Source organism: Photinus pyralis, unplaced genomic scaffold (assembly GCF_008802855.1).
Source record: "Photinus pyralis isolate 1611_PpyrPB1 unplaced genomic scaffold, Ppyr1.3 Ppyr1.4_LG7, whole genome shotgun sequence".
Classification (NCBI taxonomy): Eukaryota; Metazoa; Arthropoda; class Insecta; order Coleoptera; family Lampyridae; genus Photinus; species Photinus pyralis.
In genome coordinates, this window is record NW_022170738.1 from 5068567 (window position 1) to 5087399 (window position 18833).

At 37.7% G+C, this 18833-nt stretch overlaps 1 protein-coding gene across 4 annotated transcripts; it reads right to left on the reverse strand.

Moving 5' to 3' along the window:
* Positions 1 to 220: 220 nt before the first annotated feature.
* Positions 221 to 17198, reverse strand: LOC116176665. Of its 4 annotated transcripts, XM_031495388.1 has the most exons (7): positions 16941 to 17198; positions 16824 to 16862; positions 9430 to 9643; positions 8793 to 8984; positions 5878 to 6000; positions 5512 to 5823; positions 221 to 4182 (listed from the first exon to the last, which is right to left on the reverse strand). In XM_031495388.1, exons 3-7 carry the CDS (start codon positions 9578 to 9580, stop codon positions 2615 to 2617), a joined length of 2346 nt encoding a protein of 781 aa, XP_031351248.1. In that variant the 5' UTR covers positions 9581 to 9643; positions 16824 to 16862; positions 16941 to 17198; the 3' UTR covers positions 221 to 2614. The 4 variants fall into 4 exon arrangements, with proteins under 4 accessions (XP_031351248.1, XP_031351250.1, XP_031351251.1 ...); XM_031495390.1 differs by lacking the exon at positions 16824 to 16862; XM_031495391.1 differs by lacking the exons at positions 16824 to 16862; positions 16941 to 17198 and adding an exon at positions 13987 to 14569.
* Positions 17199 to 18833: the final 1635 nt, after the last annotated feature.

An 18833-nucleotide genomic window follows, 5' to 3' on the forward strand; every position in this document is an offset into this window, starting at 1 on the left:
CTGTTACGAATAAAGTTATAACCATCCCATGGAACCCTACCATTTTGATTAAATTAGAGTTGATCACAACAATAAAATAAATTAAAAACAGAAAAAGCAAATTAATAAACTAAAGTTTATTAACAATATCTATATACAAACTACATCTCATAGAAATTATTCTATAGTCTACACTTAAATTTGAAACAACCAATTAATATGGTTAATAATTATAAACAAAAGTAAGTGAACATTACATTGAATAGGTACGTAATGAACTTCACAAGACAGCTTTAACTAAATGTTCATTTTTGACATTTAATGGCAAAATGTTTTGTTTCTTGAGAGACGCTAGTGATAGTGTGATAATAATAAATGTGTGAAGACATCAGCTTGGTTTTTAAAAAAAAACGTAATATGGCAGCACTACGTAGCTATAAAGCCGAATAAAAAGTTTACAAAATCTACCTTCTTTATAAATATATTTTCATTCCCTTTCACTTGGATTTTCCAATTGCACTATTTACCTATAGGTACATTTTAACGGACTAATTTATCACTAACCTTCACACGCGCCCTTACAACTTAATACTAGCCATGGAAGATATTTTAACAAAGTAAGGACTCAAATTGCAAGTAAATGCTTTGAAGCATTTAACAAACCTAATTATTTCTTGTTTTTCTTGTACTCTACCATTATGCCTATATAAAGTTATTCCAGATAAATTGATATCACAAAACCCAGCACATTCCATTTTTCTAGTAGGTAGGGGAAATTCAATAATTTAATAAAAACGCAGTCTGTACGTGGTAGATCCTATTAAAATAAATAGTTGCGTATTGCAAGATAAGTAAATATTATGGATCGTCTACATATCATATTAAATGCACAGACCAAAGAAAATTAAACATTTTTGATTAGTTACTACAGGATTAAGGCGGTTCAAAGTAATCCCCTAACTGAAAAAGCAGGTTTAAGCAAGCTTTCGTCGTTTAACATTAATACTTGTTTATCCACACAGGATTATGAAATAGGTCCGAAACTCTTAAAACACAAAAATATCATAAATATAAATATAACGTGCATTGTAATGTACAGGGTGGTCCAAATTGGACGAACTTTCTTATGGAAAGGAAACACTCTTTTATTTTAAGATACAAGAAAGAAATAGACCAAGGTCCCAATTTTAAACAGAAAATTACTGGCGCAAACTGAATTGAGCTCTATTACTAATCGTTTGGCCGACAGAGGGCGTTTCTGGAATTTAGTCGGTTTAATCCATTGCGATACCAGTAAGTTTTTATACAGAGTGTTTGGTTTATATGACTCTAAACTACAGTTTTTCATATGGAGCACCCTATATATATTTTGGGGTTTTTGAAAGAGCGTAAAATTATACAAAATTATATTAAATATTATTTGCAATATTGCATTTTATACATTAAAATGTTTTTATTGCAAACAAAGAACGTGAAAACACATCTGAATGAAACAAATAAGTCATGTAATATATAAATAAATAATACAGGTAACCAAGGAATTGCTGTTTCAAACAATCCCGCCATCTTTTGTTCGCCATGGAAACCTAGACGCCTACAATAAAAACATGTTAATGTATAAAATACAATATTGCAAATAATATTTAATATAAATGTAATAAGTGATACATTAAAATTTAGGAAATTTTACGCTCTTTCCAAAAACTCCAAAATATATAGGGTGGTCCAGATGAAAAAATATAGTTTAGGATCGTATAAGAAAAACCAGGCACCTTCTATAAAAACTGTGTATCGCAATGGATTCTACATAAAAAAGTGCTCAAAGAAAGATTTTGCCAAAATCAATTATCTTTAATAATAAGTATGATATATATGGAGCATTAAGGAAATCGGCTAAATTCCAGAAACGCCCTCTAGGTAAAGGGCAAATGATTAGTGATAGCTAAATTCTATTTGAACAGTGATTTTTTCTTTTAGATTAGGTTCCAGGCACCTAGGTACATTTTTTCCTAAAATATTTCCGTAAAATAAGGGATTTGCCATAAGAAAAAGTTCAATTTGGACCACCTTGTACAGTAGTCACGTGATTTTGCTTTAAATTTAATGACTAAGAGTTTTTTCCAGGAACGCAGCAAATAAGTTCGAAAAATTTAACTTATTGCCATAAATTCATTTGAAGACCCCGTGGAAGTAAGAATTTGGTCAATAAATAAAGTTGTTGCACTTTTAAGTACTGAATAAACAATAGCAACCCTAAAATACACTGCGATCAAAGGCCACTATGTGAACAATTTAATATATGAGATGCATCAGCTTGGTTAAATGATCATGTTCCCATCAAGTTTAGAAGAAATGAATTTGGGTCAGTACTTCTAAGGCAACATTTCTTATATTTAAATAAATTTTGTATATCGCTACCCTAGACAAATTATGGCGTTTTTTTTGATTTTGCGATGATTGCGTGATTTTGTTTTATTACAGCCACTTTTAAAACTACCTACAATGGTACGGAAAACACTAATGGGGTACTAAACCGGAAATACTACAATACAAAGTTATCTTAATAAAATTTTCTTTGGCACAATTTTGTTATTGATTTCTTTTAGACGGATTTCAGCTCGTTAAACATAATTGTTTAAAACAATTTCAATCGCCAGATCGATAATGGCCTTTTAAATACGGTTACCTGTCCCTGTTCCTTGCCACCAATTACAAATACATATAGAGGAACGTAATCGTTTATTGGGCCAGGATCTTCGTAATGCGTTGGTTCTGTTTTGTTACAGTTCTTTTCTGCACGACTGGCACTACTTGCTCTATATTTCATCTGCTTTGTTCGGTTACTGCTTCTATCCAAAACTAAACTTGTTGGTGGTGCATTACGAGTGGAATTGGAGTAGCGAACTTTTGTGTTCCTGTCAATAGTTCCATAACTTTGCAACTCCACGCAGTCGTTTATGTTTTTCCCGCCGTTACCACTGTCGTCCAAGACGCTGTCGGGCGTGTTTAAAAGTTTGGAGAAGTTTTTTTTTCGCATGCAATCCTCCGCAATTAGAGCGTTAATGTCGGGCCCTAAATAATTTGGGTTGCAAAAACCAAAGGGTCCTTCTCCATTTTTGGGCACGTAGAACTCCTCCTGAGGTGTCACCTTTGCACTGTAACTACTGGCAGACGACAACCTGTTCACAGTCTCTATACTGGCATAGTCTGAAGTCGACGAAATATTCTCATTTGATGCTTCGGCAACTTCTGATGTGTCCTGAAAGGTGTTGCAGCCAACAATATGTTGGTATAAAGGATTATCCGCGTAGCCTATATGCGAGTTGTAGCTATCGCCACGTTTTACTACTTTAAAGTTGGAATAAATAGTAAAATCTTTGGAGTTATTAGTCTTGACTTGAGTTATGTTATTAATGGCGGGGGGTATAAAAATATCATCGGCGTCAGTTTCCTCGTCAGAATCTAGAAACACCAATCGAGCTGCTTCTACTGGTGTTAAAACTGGGGTAGGTAAGGTTATCACACTAAAATTTGGTACCGAAATTGGTTCTCTGGGAATCTTTTTGATGCCGTCCACAAACTCGACGTGTCGCTGATTTTTTTGTGAAACATCTTTTGTTTTCTCACTATCTGCAATTGGTGAAACATCTCGCATGTCCCTCCTTTTGATTACGTATGCTGATTTTGATTTAACTAAAGTCCCCCTTGTCGGTGTCGCAATTTCATTATCTACTAAATCGTTATCGATCCCTTGAGGAGAAGCATATTGTCTTAAAAGGCTTTCCGTGCTATCCGTAGTGCATCCAGCTAAAACGGTGTAGCTGCATTTATTATTCAAGCGAGAGATATTTAAATTGGAGAGCTTTGATATTTCCTGCAAAAATCCACCTTTATTATTTCCATTTCCATTTTCGCACTGCTGTTGGGCTGGAGTTTCGCTTCCATCAATGTAATTATTCGTGGAAGCCTTAAATACGTAGGTTTTTTCGAAGGGAGATACGCGGTTAGTCGGAAGGTAAGATGAATGCCTGCCTCCCCTATCGGCGGAATTGCAAGTGCGCGCCCTCGTTCTTGCTGCACCTGCTTCTAGCGATTGAAATAAGGTCTCTTTCAAGAGCAGTTGCGAAACTGTTAGCGCTACCGTCTCCGCCCGTGGTTGAGGCTTGACGCCGTTGACTACGATTTTCTCCCACATCTCGGTAGCTAAAAAATGCATAATTTAAGTTTGCGTTTTACCTAAATGAACAAGGGTTAAAGCACATACAGAAAAGATGCAAGCGCCGAAACCCCCTCGCAATAACGCCACCCCTCGCTATTGCCACTTGTCATGTAGGTTTAGGGGTTGCACTCTAGTCCTTGATGTATAAAAGCTCAAATGGGATGACTACGTATGTGGTTTTAAGCAAACATAAACAAGTACTCATGTTTGTATGTGGAATTATACTTTACGTAAGACCACTAGGATGGTGTTCTCTTTATATTGGATTTCAGAAAACTTTTAAAATCCTCTCTCATATAGGCAAACCTTACCGTGCAGTTTGCGTACTAGGGTAATTTTTTTTTGTATGGCAGCTATTGCAAAGAAAAGACCGTTTCTTAATAGATTAATACTCAAAGAAATAAAAAGATAGTACGTAATTAAACATCAAGCAAGAATAATCACATTTAGTTTTAATGCAGATTTATGCCCAGTGCTTGATTTTGTATATATTGATCACACTAACCTGTATGGCAAAGTCATGGTGCAAAGTTATAAATGTAATTTTAGTTATTTAGCATTATAGTCCTCTGCACGTTGAACTGAAGCGATCAAGACTAACAATTTCATTTAATCTTAACCGATTGGATCAACTTTAGCAAGCAAAATGTTATGTACAAACCGCTTGAAAACTGGGGGTAATAGAAGCGCTGACGTGAAACTTAAAACTTTCAATAAATAATTACAAAAAAGTAGGTGAGTGTTGCACTGCAGATTCCATTACTGCACAATTTCAATTACGTAAATTGTATTAGTATCTTGAATCGTGATTAATTCAAATAATGATGGAACGCCTGAATATTTACAGTAAAAAACCCATTAAATGCATTGCGCTTGACGAAGACATGCGTTAGGTAATTTTACTAAATTCATTAGGAATGACAAAACTCTCAATTGGAGTGACCTATTTTAAATGAGCGGTTATTGATTATAAGAACAATGAGTACTACTTTATATTTGACGTTAAAACAAGACATGCAAAATACGCTTGGGGGATAAATGTGTCACGAATATTCTACATGTCATTTAACCCAAAATTCTATCTTGTGGAATCGACCAATTTATCATGGTGTAGACGTCACACAAAAGTAAATTAAGTTATGAAAACGAAAGTAGGAAAAATAGCAATAGCTTGTGTTTCATGTCTTGCATGGCACCTCCTGTTTGTGGATGAGTATTTTTGTTAGAGTTAGCAAGAATAAAAGGCGAAGTGTTCAAATTATAGAATGCTATACAACACGATACAGATGCGTGCCTCGCATAAAAATACTTACTGAAACTAAACCTCCATAAATCATTAGTCGAGTGGCCTTCTCTTTCTCCCCCAAAAATAATCATGGATGACGGTAAATGGCAGGCAGCGTGACTATGAAGAGGTCCCGGATGCTGTTTAGCTTTAAAATTCGTCCACGTACTCGAAACCGTATCCCACTTCCATAAATCGGAACGCTCTTGCAAATCGGTCATTCCTCCGTATACCCACATCGCATCCTCGTGAAGTATCGCCGAATGCTTGTGACGTGGCGGCGGGCATAGATCGGGATTTGATTTTGTTGTCGACGAGATCAGATGCCACGATCCGGAATCTAAAATGTTTAAACATTTACATATCGTCTCGATGATCACGCTTTATCGACTACCAAAGTGATATCCCCAAAGCTCGCTGCACGAACCTCTCAGATCTTGATAGCCGCCGTAAATTAACATTGTTCCTTTGTGAACCAAAGCTGAATGTCCTCTTCTGCCCTTAGGTGTAACCGCTCCTGCAATTTGTTAATACTCATTTCATCTCACAGAACTATATTTGCATGCTACCCGTCGAGCTCGTATTGGTTGATCAAATTTCGATTGGATGTGTTTAGGGCGAGATACGAAAACGTAATACCATAAGTGCTTATTTACATGTATTTGGCGTACCCCCCTATGGAGTTAGTTTCATATGTTTTATGTACGAATACCTAAAAGTTCCGCCTCTATTGAAATTTATTGCATATCTAGCTATAAATATTTGTAGATCAGGCGATTACTAAAATTGAGTAATTTTGCTAGGTTTTAGACTTCGTATGGATATGATAAGCTTAATATGAAACTCTAGATTCTTTAATCCCATACTCAAACTTATAGATATCGATCGCTTGTGAGCTGAAATATGAAAGAATAATCCTTGCTTCTATTTTATTGGCGTTCCAGAGTTTGAATCAACCATTACAGCCTTTTTTTTAAGCATATAGCCTATGACAATCCGTGTAAATCGTCCCATTATAGTTTATGTGACCCCAATTAGGATTATAAGAATGGATTTTGTATGCCGTGTGCTAAATTAACGTGGTTTGTCAGCCATTTGTGAATTAAAGTGTCATTTTCCCCGAAGAGATTAAAGGTAAATCAAGAACCTAAAGTGACAGTAAACAATAAAACAATCAAAAAAATTTAAAAATTAATCGATACATTCAAATGTAAATTCTCGGCGCAATTTTGCATTTACACAGTCTTTTGATCATTCGTTAAGCCCATTACTTGGTAAGTTAACTTAACGAAGCTTTCTAGGTGGAAGGTATTTAAAGAAGGGTGCAAGATTATATCTCTTGTAAATTGCCTCGATCCTTCTAATTCTACGTACTTGTCGTTTCGAAGAAAATATCTTTCGATATTTCGATTTTGTCTATGTTACTTTTGTCGATACGAAGATTTTTTATGTTAGTTTGATTAGATTTTATCTTTCAGATTAGTTTGGTATACGAAGATATTTAGTTACCCGTGCTTGTAATGAAGCACCTATTTTCCACCTTGAAGTTTCAGACCCGAAGTTATAACCACACTGTATATTTGTGGAGTCGACCAGCTCTGCTGAACACCCGGTACCTACAAGCGTTTTGTTTCGGAAAGTGTCGTGGAGAAAGTATTTGTGTTGGTTCTGGGAGTTGACGATAGATGCTAAGGATAACTGATTTAATTTCTAGAGTTGTGTGTGAGGGATTCGTTATGTTTTATTCCCCGCTGTTCACCTTCCTTAACAACCGTTAATTACTTTGCATTGTCGTTCTTCGAGAAATCGTTGCCGTTTCGTGTACTTTAGTTTTTCTGCTAGTTTTCTCCGCTCACCACCGATAGCTCGTTCCCTGGACGCCATTGTAATCACCACATCAGGCAAGAACCCATTCCTACCGCCGAATACTTGTCCAAGGGAAAGTTTGCATCTCTTGGTGGCGCCAGAGTTTCCGTAACACCAACGCCGCGGTCATCGTTTCCGTTAAAATTGAGTTGTATTCATTTAATTGAAGCTAATTTATGTTGCACTAAATTCACCGTTTATTTTTTTAAAGCGGCCTGTTGTGGTGGACAAAGTCCTTCGCAAGCTTTGTAAATTAGTTATTAAAGTTACCGAGACCTACAATTAGCAGCTCATTGTTGTTGTTGGAAATTTAAATATTTGTGCATCGTAAAGGACTTTCCTTAAAGTTAACGTCACGTTTACGTTTTTTCTATCAATCAATTTGTACTGACGATTGGTTATCAAACAAAATTTTGCTTTTGTTTGATTAAAATTGAATAATTGCCGAAAAAACCTACTTTACAAGTTGAAAAAAGGTTAATAATCGTGTCATCAGACGCTAGTAGTGAAAGAAATGTAGGTAATACAATTGCCTTAATTAAAGCGGTTTCTGGAATCGATGGTTTCCCTATGGCACAAAACAATACGGCCTTTCTCGAAGAGATTGTGTCTTAAAGCTGGAGGACAATATAGAATGAAACTTGTATCTCCTGAAGAAATATTGTTGAAGTTTTCTAGACATTTTCTACGACTACTTTTCCGTAGACAAATGATACAGCAATGAGCTTTCTATTTAGAGCATCATACAAGTAACTTTCCGCTTTCGCAATTTGAGTTATTATTAACGCACTATAAGGCCAAACAAGTTCATTGTTACTCGTTGAAACTGGGTTAATTTGTTTCTTTTAAAACTTACGCTTTCGAACTGGAAATTTTACTGATCGACCAGTAACTCTAACGTTATGCGCGAGAAAAATCCACTCGTACCTTCATAATTTTTCTACAGTTCTTGATACGAAATCTACCGCACACCGGTTTATGTTCACTACATTTTCCCGTTAATCTCTTCCTGAATGTTTATCCAACGAGCCGTCCAGTTAATTGACCTTCTCACGAAAAGCCTGCCTTCGCTAATTTATTATTTATTAATTTATTTTAAAAATTCACAATTCAATCCTCAACACTTTCGTACAAATGATTTTACATTTTTTTAAATTTGATTAACTACAAAACGCTTAAAATTTGTGGGACTGATGGACGGTTTTGCACTGATTTCTAAATTCTTTCTTATACTTGAGCTCTGTGACAACCCACACAACGAATTAATGTTTTGTTACACGCAATAAGCTCTCTTCGACGGCTCAAAACCAATTAGGTACCTTTTTGTTATTCGCAATGAGCTCTCTTCGACGACTCAAAACTAATTAATTCCCTGCATTTGACGTTGTGTTCGAGATACCTTAGGTAGTAACGATTATTTGAAACTGAAACTAACTTACTCACCCTTGTGCGTCCTTATTTTTTTCCAGTTGTTATTTTTTATGTCATACATCCAAAGAGGGGTCTCGGATCCCGCCGAAAATCCAACCTCTCCCCCAAAAACGTAAATATTATCCTTGTGCACTACGGCGGAGTGTTCCTGCAGACAAGGTAACTTATCACCTGACGGTTTTAGCTGCTGCCATTTCCCAGTCACTAAAACACAGTACGCTTCATGAGTACGTGTGTAGCACCCTAAAACGTGCTGACAATTTCCCATTTGCTACAGTCTAACAAAGGGGGAGCGAATGATGAAAAAGCAATCTATTTATGTGGTAATCGGTACATGATACAATACATCATTTGGCTAACAGGGGAATGTAAAGTAAATTACTACGTCGTGGGGTGCCCGAGGGAAAACCAAATTTGATAAAAACAATATGCTAGTAATTGATCGATTGACGCTTTTCCCTTCAGAGAAGTCTAAGAGAAGATCGTCTATTTACAGAGAAAGTCACAATTACCAATCGTAGGTACCAATTTTCAGTATTGTCACGCACCACCTACGGTTAATGAATGGAAAGGTGATTGGAATTCAACTGGTGGTTTGGGATAATTTTAGCTTACCCGCTAAGTTTATTTTTTAATGAGTAAATCATACCTAAATTGTATTTCCAAAAATCTTTCAGCGGCAAGTTGCCATTTCGTCCACCTAGCAAGTATAAATGTTGGCCAACAAGGGTAGCGCTGTGCTTTGAACGAGCTGATGGTGCCGGACTCTCCACATCGCATGGCGCCACGGCGCTCCACATAGTTTTTTTAACAGATCACTCTCACCTTCTTTCAAGGTTCACAACACCATACCATCGCATCCACTGAAATGTAACATGATAATCACCTCACAGTTTTTCTGTTCACAAATTTACTAAAACATGACACGAATTTCATCCATCATAATGCTGTTGACATATTAAATTTAACAGCCCAATTCACTTGTCAACAATGAGGCCAGGGCCAAGACGCTCTAAAAACCGCGACGCCCATTTTAATTGAATGTATCCACTTCGACAAGTAAATTTAAATTTTCCACGTGTGCTTTCAAACTGCGGTAGGTATAAATAACTCATAGCACGTGTCTAACAAATATTGGAAATTGAATGAGAGTCATGAAAATATCTGCGATGTACCATGGAAAGGCGCATGTCATTCCATTCATACCCTTGTTCCACGAAAAAAATGCTTCACACATGCGCAATTAGCATTATAAAATTCGCCGCGCGTGGTATATTGATTTGGCGGCAACCCCTGCGCCATACACAAACCGCCCCACGAATTTTGAATTCCCTAGCAACGACGCTCGCACAAAATTTGAAGGAGAAATTTAATTTTTCTGTTTGATCGGCCAGGCGCAGTGTTATAGCATGCAAGTTTTCGTACTAAACACCGTGTAAACTTCATTTAAAGTTCGCAAGGGTCCGTAATTCGTTAGAATTTTAATGACCCTAAAAGCTATGCGGGGTCTTTATTATCAAACTTCCTAACAAATGTATGCTACTAATACTGTTTCGTGATGAAAAATTCGAATGTAAATGTAATGCTATAGACTCGTTTCATTTTTGAACGATGCTCTCAGTCCCTCAAAGATCATTTATCGCGGTCTGACGATGGATTAAGAGCGCAACTCATTTTCCGACTTACAGTAGGTAGTTTATACCTGCACACGCGACAATGAAATATTGGCACAATCAAAGTAATCGATGAAGTGTGTAGAAGCTTTGATGGATTGATTATGCCTATTTCCGCAACATTGCGCACTACCGTTGAGTGAAAATTACTTTTCACTCAACGGCACTACCTAGAGAATTCTGTCAAAATTCGTAACTGAAAGTATAATATGATAAGTGATGGTTTTCTTTAGATACATAAACTGTGAACAATGATTACAATCTGCTGCGTGCATTACAAGAATACGTCCTGCTATAAGCATGTTTTCATCTAGTAGGTAAATGTCTTACACTGCACTAGTTGAAGTTGCCGGCCAAATGGAAATGCAAATTATAATAAATTGATTGGACCTGGGACATGAAAGCATGTTGGGGATGTTTTCGATTAATTCAGAGCCGCTCTCCTTGGTGCAGTTACGAGGGGACATTTTCATGTAATCTACCTAGATATGAAGCAAAAGAAATTTAAGGCACATATGTATCCTCAACCTCAACACACTTATTTCGCCCTTTCTGAAATACACAGATACTTTCAAAACAATTCATTTGGTAACTCATCAAAATGGTCACTAACAGCAATGCAAGTGTTTTTTTGAATTTAGGGAAAAATAGTAGTCACAAGATGTTAAATTCGGACGAAAGAGAGATCTTAATTCCGGGACGTGACATTCATCGATGTTTTTGAGCGTTGTGCACCCTGTACCTTGTGGCGTACCAGTACGGTCTTATAGGCCATATATTTTAAAGTCTTTTCTTTGTAGCTTTCAGGTTTTAGTAGACGCTTTATAAAAATCTCCGTTAATTATAATGCGCTTTTTCATATACTCTTCAATAGAATCCCCCACAATCCCAAAACATCATTGATATCAATTTTTCCGCTCAACACTGCGTTTTAGCTTTTCTTTGGTGGTGGTAATCTTTTATCACACCCTTCTTCTTCTTCTCGGGGTTCGCACTCAGAGGAATGGTAGGACGTAGTCCTCTACCCTTTCTTATCCTATGCTAATCATTTCATTCCTACATAACTAGGTACTACCTTTGCCTACGTCCCCAACTATTCGGTCTATGTACCTAAGCTTCTGGAGTCCTACACCTGTCTTACCCTTTCACCTAACTTCTATAGCTAGCTATACTAATCGCTCGTGCCTGAGCGCGTGCGCTATCATTCTACCCCATCTTCTCTGTGCCATTTTCCACATTTATATATTATTTTATACTAACTACGTAAACAGCTATCCTGATTCACACATAATTGCAGCCTCTCAAAGTCGATCGATCGGAGTCTAACAACATTGAGGTAGATCATCAGCAGTTCAAGTTTGAGTACCCCTGCTTTAAAGTGTGACCTTTATCTTTTTCCTGTCATCTCTTTTCGCGCAGTTCACTATTTTTGCTTTTCGTAGTTAATTTTCATGCTGTAGTCTGTATCATTAATCCTGTTTCTACACTTCCTTTATGCTAAAATCATCCGTATATCGCAGCGTAGGTATATACCTATTGTTTCGCCCTGCACTTTGACCCCTAAATTAGATTCTGCTTTACTATATTTATGGCTTCCTCTATGTAAAGGTTAAATGTTACCGGTGACAAAGCGCAGCCCTCTCTAACCCCCCTCTGCGACCTTACCCTTTACGTTAATCACCGCTCTCTGTTTTTTATATAGGTTGAACATTACCCTCCTATCTTTAGACTCGTATACGATTTCTGCTACCTTCATTATCCCAAATTAACCCTGTCGAACGTGGGCGCCGCTACTAAAGGGCCTCCTTGGGATGTGAGAAATCACTTAATCGATCTTAGAAAACTGAAAATGTTGAAAGCTCACATTTATTGTGACCAGAACACCAGCCACCTTTTTCTGTCCCATCGCTGTTCGGTGACAAAGCAAAAGTAGGTAAACCTTTTATAACCTTATTGAGTTACCTCAATGTCCATAAAGTTCCCATATTGTATAGACTATAGAGATTAAATTAACCAAAGACCGCAGGGTGGCTGTGTGTTTTGGAAAAACATCAATGACAATCTTGTCACTTACATTCGCCGCTTTTTAGCGCATTTTCCAAAAGGAAAACGAACGCTATTGTCAGCACTTTGTCCGTCTTTACCATTACTAGTCCTCCACTTTAGGCTTTTTCGTTGTGGTTTGTTTCTTATATGATGTAGCACAGCCTCGAGACCAGAACGACAAAAGACTTTTTGGATTAGTCACTTCCTTCCCGAGCAATTACTGATTCTGTGCGGGGAAAATGCGCTTTCGTCGGTCGCGAGTGACCACGTTTTTAACTTGTTATGGAATAGATATGCACATAAAGTGATGCTGATGAATATACGAAGAATCGCATAAGTACCTACGATTCAGTAGGGGAATTTTTTGTTATTCAGCTCGTATTGGGAAATCAGACTTTTAATCCGACTCATATTCCATAGCACTGATCCTTGAACTCGTAGAAATCGATTGGCGAAGGTTTGACATCGCTGTGTCTTTTCGTTCTCATGTAATACGAGGAACAGACGGACAGGCAGACGTACAAAACTATCACGTAAGAGGAATTTTTATTCGTTCGAAATAATTAAATTGTTTTACCCTACTCTACATTCAACATTGTAATCAATAACGATATGGTTGGTAATTTGTTATACTTTTGAGTAGAAAAATTATGCAGAAACAGTTTAATGTTTGTCCTCGAATTTGTCTTACGCACTGTAATTTTTATCACCCGCACCGCGCACGTTAGGAAGGGAGGTATTGCATTGGGGTAAAAAATGATCCCCCACTTGTTTTACGGAAATACACGTTTTGACGCACCGGAATCGGAATCCAACAAAATTTTGATGATGTCGGTCTGTCTGTACTCTTATAGTAACCAAATTTGGTACACATATTTTTTGGTGTTCTTTTAAGAAGCGAAAGTCAAAGAAAGTAGAAAACACTTTAATAAACACAAGTGAGCAAAAATATGAAAAAGTAATGACCAAAATGAAACAGATTCAATCAGCGATTTTGTATTACTACAACTAACTATTCATGGCAACTAAAAACTCTTTCATTACTACCTATTTTTACAATAATTAAAACTAAATCAAGGTGTTAAGGAAAGCAGGCATTTTCAAATATCTCAACAATATTCTTAGATATAAAAGGAAGAGCTGAAAAGCTTTCGGGGAGAATTGCGCAAGTGTGTTAAACCCTCATTACTTAACGGCTGAGCAAATTTTATAATATAGTGCTATTAATTTCATTTTTTTTTTTCAGTGAACTACTGTAACTTGTTACTTTTGTTCTTGTTTTGTTTTGTGTCTAATATGACCTGTTACACTATTACACCAATGGTTTTTATTGGATATAGGATTTAGCTGCGTATCCTATTGAGTGGCTAATTTAAAAATATTTACCTAGGTCACATTTTCTATTCTAAAAATGTAAGGGCCCCTCCCTAGCGCATTTTCTTCCGGCGCCCCTGCTGTCGTTATAGTTTAAAGACTCTATCCTTTACCTTTGTTGCCAAATGTTTGATTAATTCTGCCGATACTGCATCTGCTCCTGTTGCTTTCCTTACTTTAAGCCCTTTATAGCTTTGTCGAACTCTGACCTAAGTATCCTAAATCTTATAGTTCTTCCTATGTGGTTTTTGGTCGCTCTACTTTCGCTAACGGTAGGTATTTAGTAAAGTGGGCGTTTTACAGTGTAGATGAGTATCTAAATTCCGCTATATCTTTTTTTTTTTTTTAATAAGCATCGGCTTCTGTGGCCATTAGCCTTACTTCACTTTTCGAATTGGCATATTTTGAAGGTTATAGCCTATTCAATATACCGATGCTTCTCATGAAATTTATTGTGTTTACACATTCATCTCTTCCTTTCAGGTTGTCTTCCCAATTCCTTTTAATATTAAAGGTAACGCGTTGTGCGTCGTATTGTGTGCAATCACATAGTATATGCTCCGCCGACAAGGCAACGTCGCATGTCTCACATTCGGGAGCGTTCTCTCCCATCAGCAAGAAACTATGCGTAAGGGCGGTGTGCCCTATCCGCAATCTGTATAGTTTCGTTAGAGCGTATCTTCCCAACTTTACATGCAGTAATGGTCCTGGGTTTGGTTTAATCTTCTTCAGTTTCCTTTCTGCCTCTGTCCACATTCCCTCCCATTTGTTTTTCACTTGACCCCCAGCAATCATCCGCCGCGATTTTTTGGTCGAGTCCGTGAAATCTACCACATCTAAATCTAATTCTTCCAGAACTTCTTTCGCTCGCATGCCCAGAGATCTACAGTTATTCAATCGCGCAGTTCCCGATTGATTCACGAGTATTCGGTGGTTCGGGTGGTTGTCGTTTAACAACACATTTAAATAATACAGCGCGGAGATTTGCTTTCTACGCAGGGACAGCGGAAGAACGTTTACCTCGACGTGAAGGGCGTCGATCGGACTCGTCGGAAAGGCTCCGAGTGAATACCTCAGTGCGAGGTTCTGGACTTTATCGAGTTGTCCTAGCAAAGTGTTGTTACAGGTGGAGTAGACGTTACATCCGTAGTCTAGTTTCGAAAGTATCAGTGCCTTATATATATCGATAAGTGTCTTGGGATCAGCTCCCCACCTGTGATGGGCGAGTACCCTCATGATATTTAAGAGTTTTCGACATGATGTTAATAGGCTTTCAACGTGACTAGTCCACCTAAGCTCACTGTCAAAAACCAGGCCTAAAAATTTAATTTCCCGAGACACTTCAATGATTCGGCCGTTCATGAACAGTACGGGATCATAGTGCGGCCTACGGAGCCGGCAAAAATGCAGTGCCTTCGTCTTCTCTTCCGAGAGCACGAATCCAACTTCGCTCGCGTTTCTATATATACGCTCAATGGCGACCTGAAGTTTTCGCGTCGCACCACCGACCGTCTCGTTCGGACAACTTATCATGAGATCGTCGACGTAAAGGCGTTTGTCGATATCTCTCGTAACTCCTCGGGCAATCTCGTTTATCGCTATAGCGAAAAGTGAGCAGCTCAACGTGGAACCCTGCGGGACACCCTTCTCCAGCACGCGGTCTCCAGAATGGACATCACCAATCCTGACGGCAAATGTTCGTCTCTCGAGGAACGATTGTACAAACTTGGGTAAGTTTCCGCGTAGATTGTAGTTGTACATTTTTTCTACAATGCCTTGTCTCCACGTCATGTCTTATGCTCCTCTAATGTCGAAAAATACCGCCACAAGGTGTTTGCGCTGGTCTAGTGCCCGCAGGATTTCATCGCCGAGCCCGACAAGATGGTCGATCGTCGATCGCCCTCTACGGAACCCGGCCTGATACGGTGTACCAGTACTCCACTACTCTCCAAAAACGATTGGAGACGCACATTCACTAGTTTTTCTAGTAACTTTCCCAGGCAGGAAGTTAAGTTGATTGGGCGATAGTGCTTTGGGAGTAGAGGGTCCTTCCCCGGTTTCGGTATCGGGACTATGATGGCTTTCTTCCATTCTCGGGGGTAAGTATGTTTTTGCCAGCAAACGTTAAAATATTTTAAAATACTCTTTTTCAGGTCATCAGTACAATGGCGAAGCATCTCGTTATGTACGCCGTCAAGACTCGGTGCACAAGACTTTGTGCTCCGAATGGCGATTTCTAGTTCCTCTGTAGTAAATGGATCGTTGTACCTACTCCAGATGCTCATCGGTGTCGAAGTCGATCACTCTGGATTCTCTATTTTCTTTTGTTTCGAGAAATGATTCAGAGTAGTTTGCCGAGCTACTGACTCGGTGGAAATATAAATGTATAAATATGTTGTGTTCATTTTCCATTGTATGACGATTGTAAGCTGTCTTTGTACTGCCTGCACATGAAATAAAAAATTATTATTATTATTATTAACGGTTCTTCTGCCCTATAAATAGTTTTTCCCCGTGCCTACTCTTCCCACCTCTCTACCCTGTCCCTTACTATATATAAGTTCTATGAGTTCTGTTCAATCTTCATCTTGCAGAACACTAGACTCAGCGTTGCCTCTTACTGAAACTACTCTTAATTTTCCTGTTTGTCCATCCTCTATTGCTTCGCATTTCTCCTGGTGCAACTGTTCCTTTGCTAACTTACATTCTTTATCGCCCTTGTTTCTTAACTCTTTATATTTATCTCTATACCATAATGAATTGATGCCTTTCTTTTTATATTTTCTCCTTTCGTCCATTAGTTCTAAAATTTTGTCAAACTGCTACCCAAATTCCGTTTGGATTGTTATGGAACAACTCAAGCAAAGCTCTCACATGTTGTAGGTATTTATTATTAAATGTTTGAATTTAGGTGTATGTGACGAGATAGGTATACGTGAAAGGTACTTACCTACTCAAATACTCATTTGTTCTGTGTTGGTCTTCAAAACTTACAAATCACAACATAACAGTTTATGAGAAGTTGAGTGGAAACTTCCAAAATTCCATACTCTACTTTAAAACTTACCTTTGAATCCTTTGATTACAAGAAGTCGGCAGTTACAAAATGGTAATCGCCGTTGCTAACCCTTGTATAGGTACCTACACATTCTTCAAACACATTGCTTTTAAACAAACGCTTTCATCTATACAACTGACATAAAATACTAATCTTTGCTTTGTACTACTTCTGATGTATTTCTAACTGATAACGATAACAGAAAGGTGGGTGTGAAACATAAAATACCGTATATAGCGCGTACGCGATTGTTATTTGCTTTATCCGAATTCAGATGCGTCCTTGTCGCATAAGAAGCGATGTGTATCACTAACGCAAGTAGCCGGAAAAGACTTGGCCCGTCTCGAATAAATTAAAATTGTTTACCAATGCCATATGCGCGGGTTAAAGTGCAATGAACAATGTTAAAGAAGTGGGAGCTACATGCATATAGGTACTAGCTGTATAGGTAGAGGACCGGAAGACCTTCATTTTCTATTTTATTTGTACCTGCCTGCTTACTTACTAATCTTTTGACCAAGTTCCAAAGAAACGAAACATTTTTGGATGTAGGTAGTGTAGCTTATTTTCCTGTCGACACAGTTTGCACATATAAAATTGGAGGAATTTTTAAAAATCGTATCGACGTTTAACTATAGTAGGTATGTACAAAGAATACGTAAAAAATTGAGACGTAGGTATAGCTACAACTAAAGATACGTACGTGTGGTCCTTCCATTAATTGAATTTATAATTTCTTCCTCCACGTACCTACGTTTTCATGACACAATTTCTCCTTTATGGGAATAAAAACATTATGACAAACGTATATGTATACCTACCTAATAGCATCAACTAAAGTTATCGATACAAAAAAAGATCCTATCAAAAAATTGATGAAAAAGGCAAAAGCTGGTTTAACAGTTCTTTCTCATTTTATTTCTTTATATTTTCAAATTGATAGATCTAAATGCATTTACACTGCGACCTGGATTTGGATTTCTAGATGGTGCACTTACGTCAACGCGCACATAGGCCTACCTTTTGGACTCTACCGCCTCCATGATTATAGAGTCGTCCGTGCCCACCGTCTCTCAAACCACCCTACGCTTGAGGGCATACGCCGGAGAAACAGCTCTAATCTTGGTCATTTTCGGCTAGGATCTCCCAAAAATGGGCCCTCTTATTTGTCCGAGTGCGGGACAGTCACAAATAATGTCGTGACGTCTCGTCACCTGTATTGCATCTTCAACAGGAGAGTGTTTGCTTGTTTAATTTGCAGTAAACAGAAAGTATGCCTACGAGCAAGCGTTAGGTTTTTAATTGATAACAAGCGTAGCGCCTTTCCCCACAAGTTTAGTGTTTCGGAATGCGAACTAAGTTAATAACGATTGAATGTGTGCCATAATGGTCTAGTGTCAAGTACACTCGGCTGGCGTCCGGGGGGCTTAGGTCCTATTCTTTGGATGAAAACTTTTTTTTATTTTTTGTTCACAAAAAATCGTATCCCAGTTCAGCGGAGTTGAACATTAAGTTATTTGTAACTTGATTGTCTTCTCAAATTTTTTTGAAAAGCGTTAGTTATACAAAAATTTTGGAAGCTCTTCTCTGTGCTGCTACCACAGCTTACTAAATAAGTAAGCTGCGCTGCTACAGTATCTGGCAATTTTAAATTTGAATCGTTCCCGCTTTTATGCATTTAATTTTGGGAGAAAAATTCAAGCTACGGCACTGGATATGTTTTCTTCTTGCCGCGAAGCTTACGAATTCAGATTTTAAATGGCCAAATACTTTAACATTGTTTATTCATTTAATGAAACATCACAGACCCAACTTCATTTTAAAATTAATAAAAACCTTTTTACTAAGCTCTTTTTGTAAATGGTAAAGATATAAAGAGCTCTCTGTTTTTGTTAAATGGGG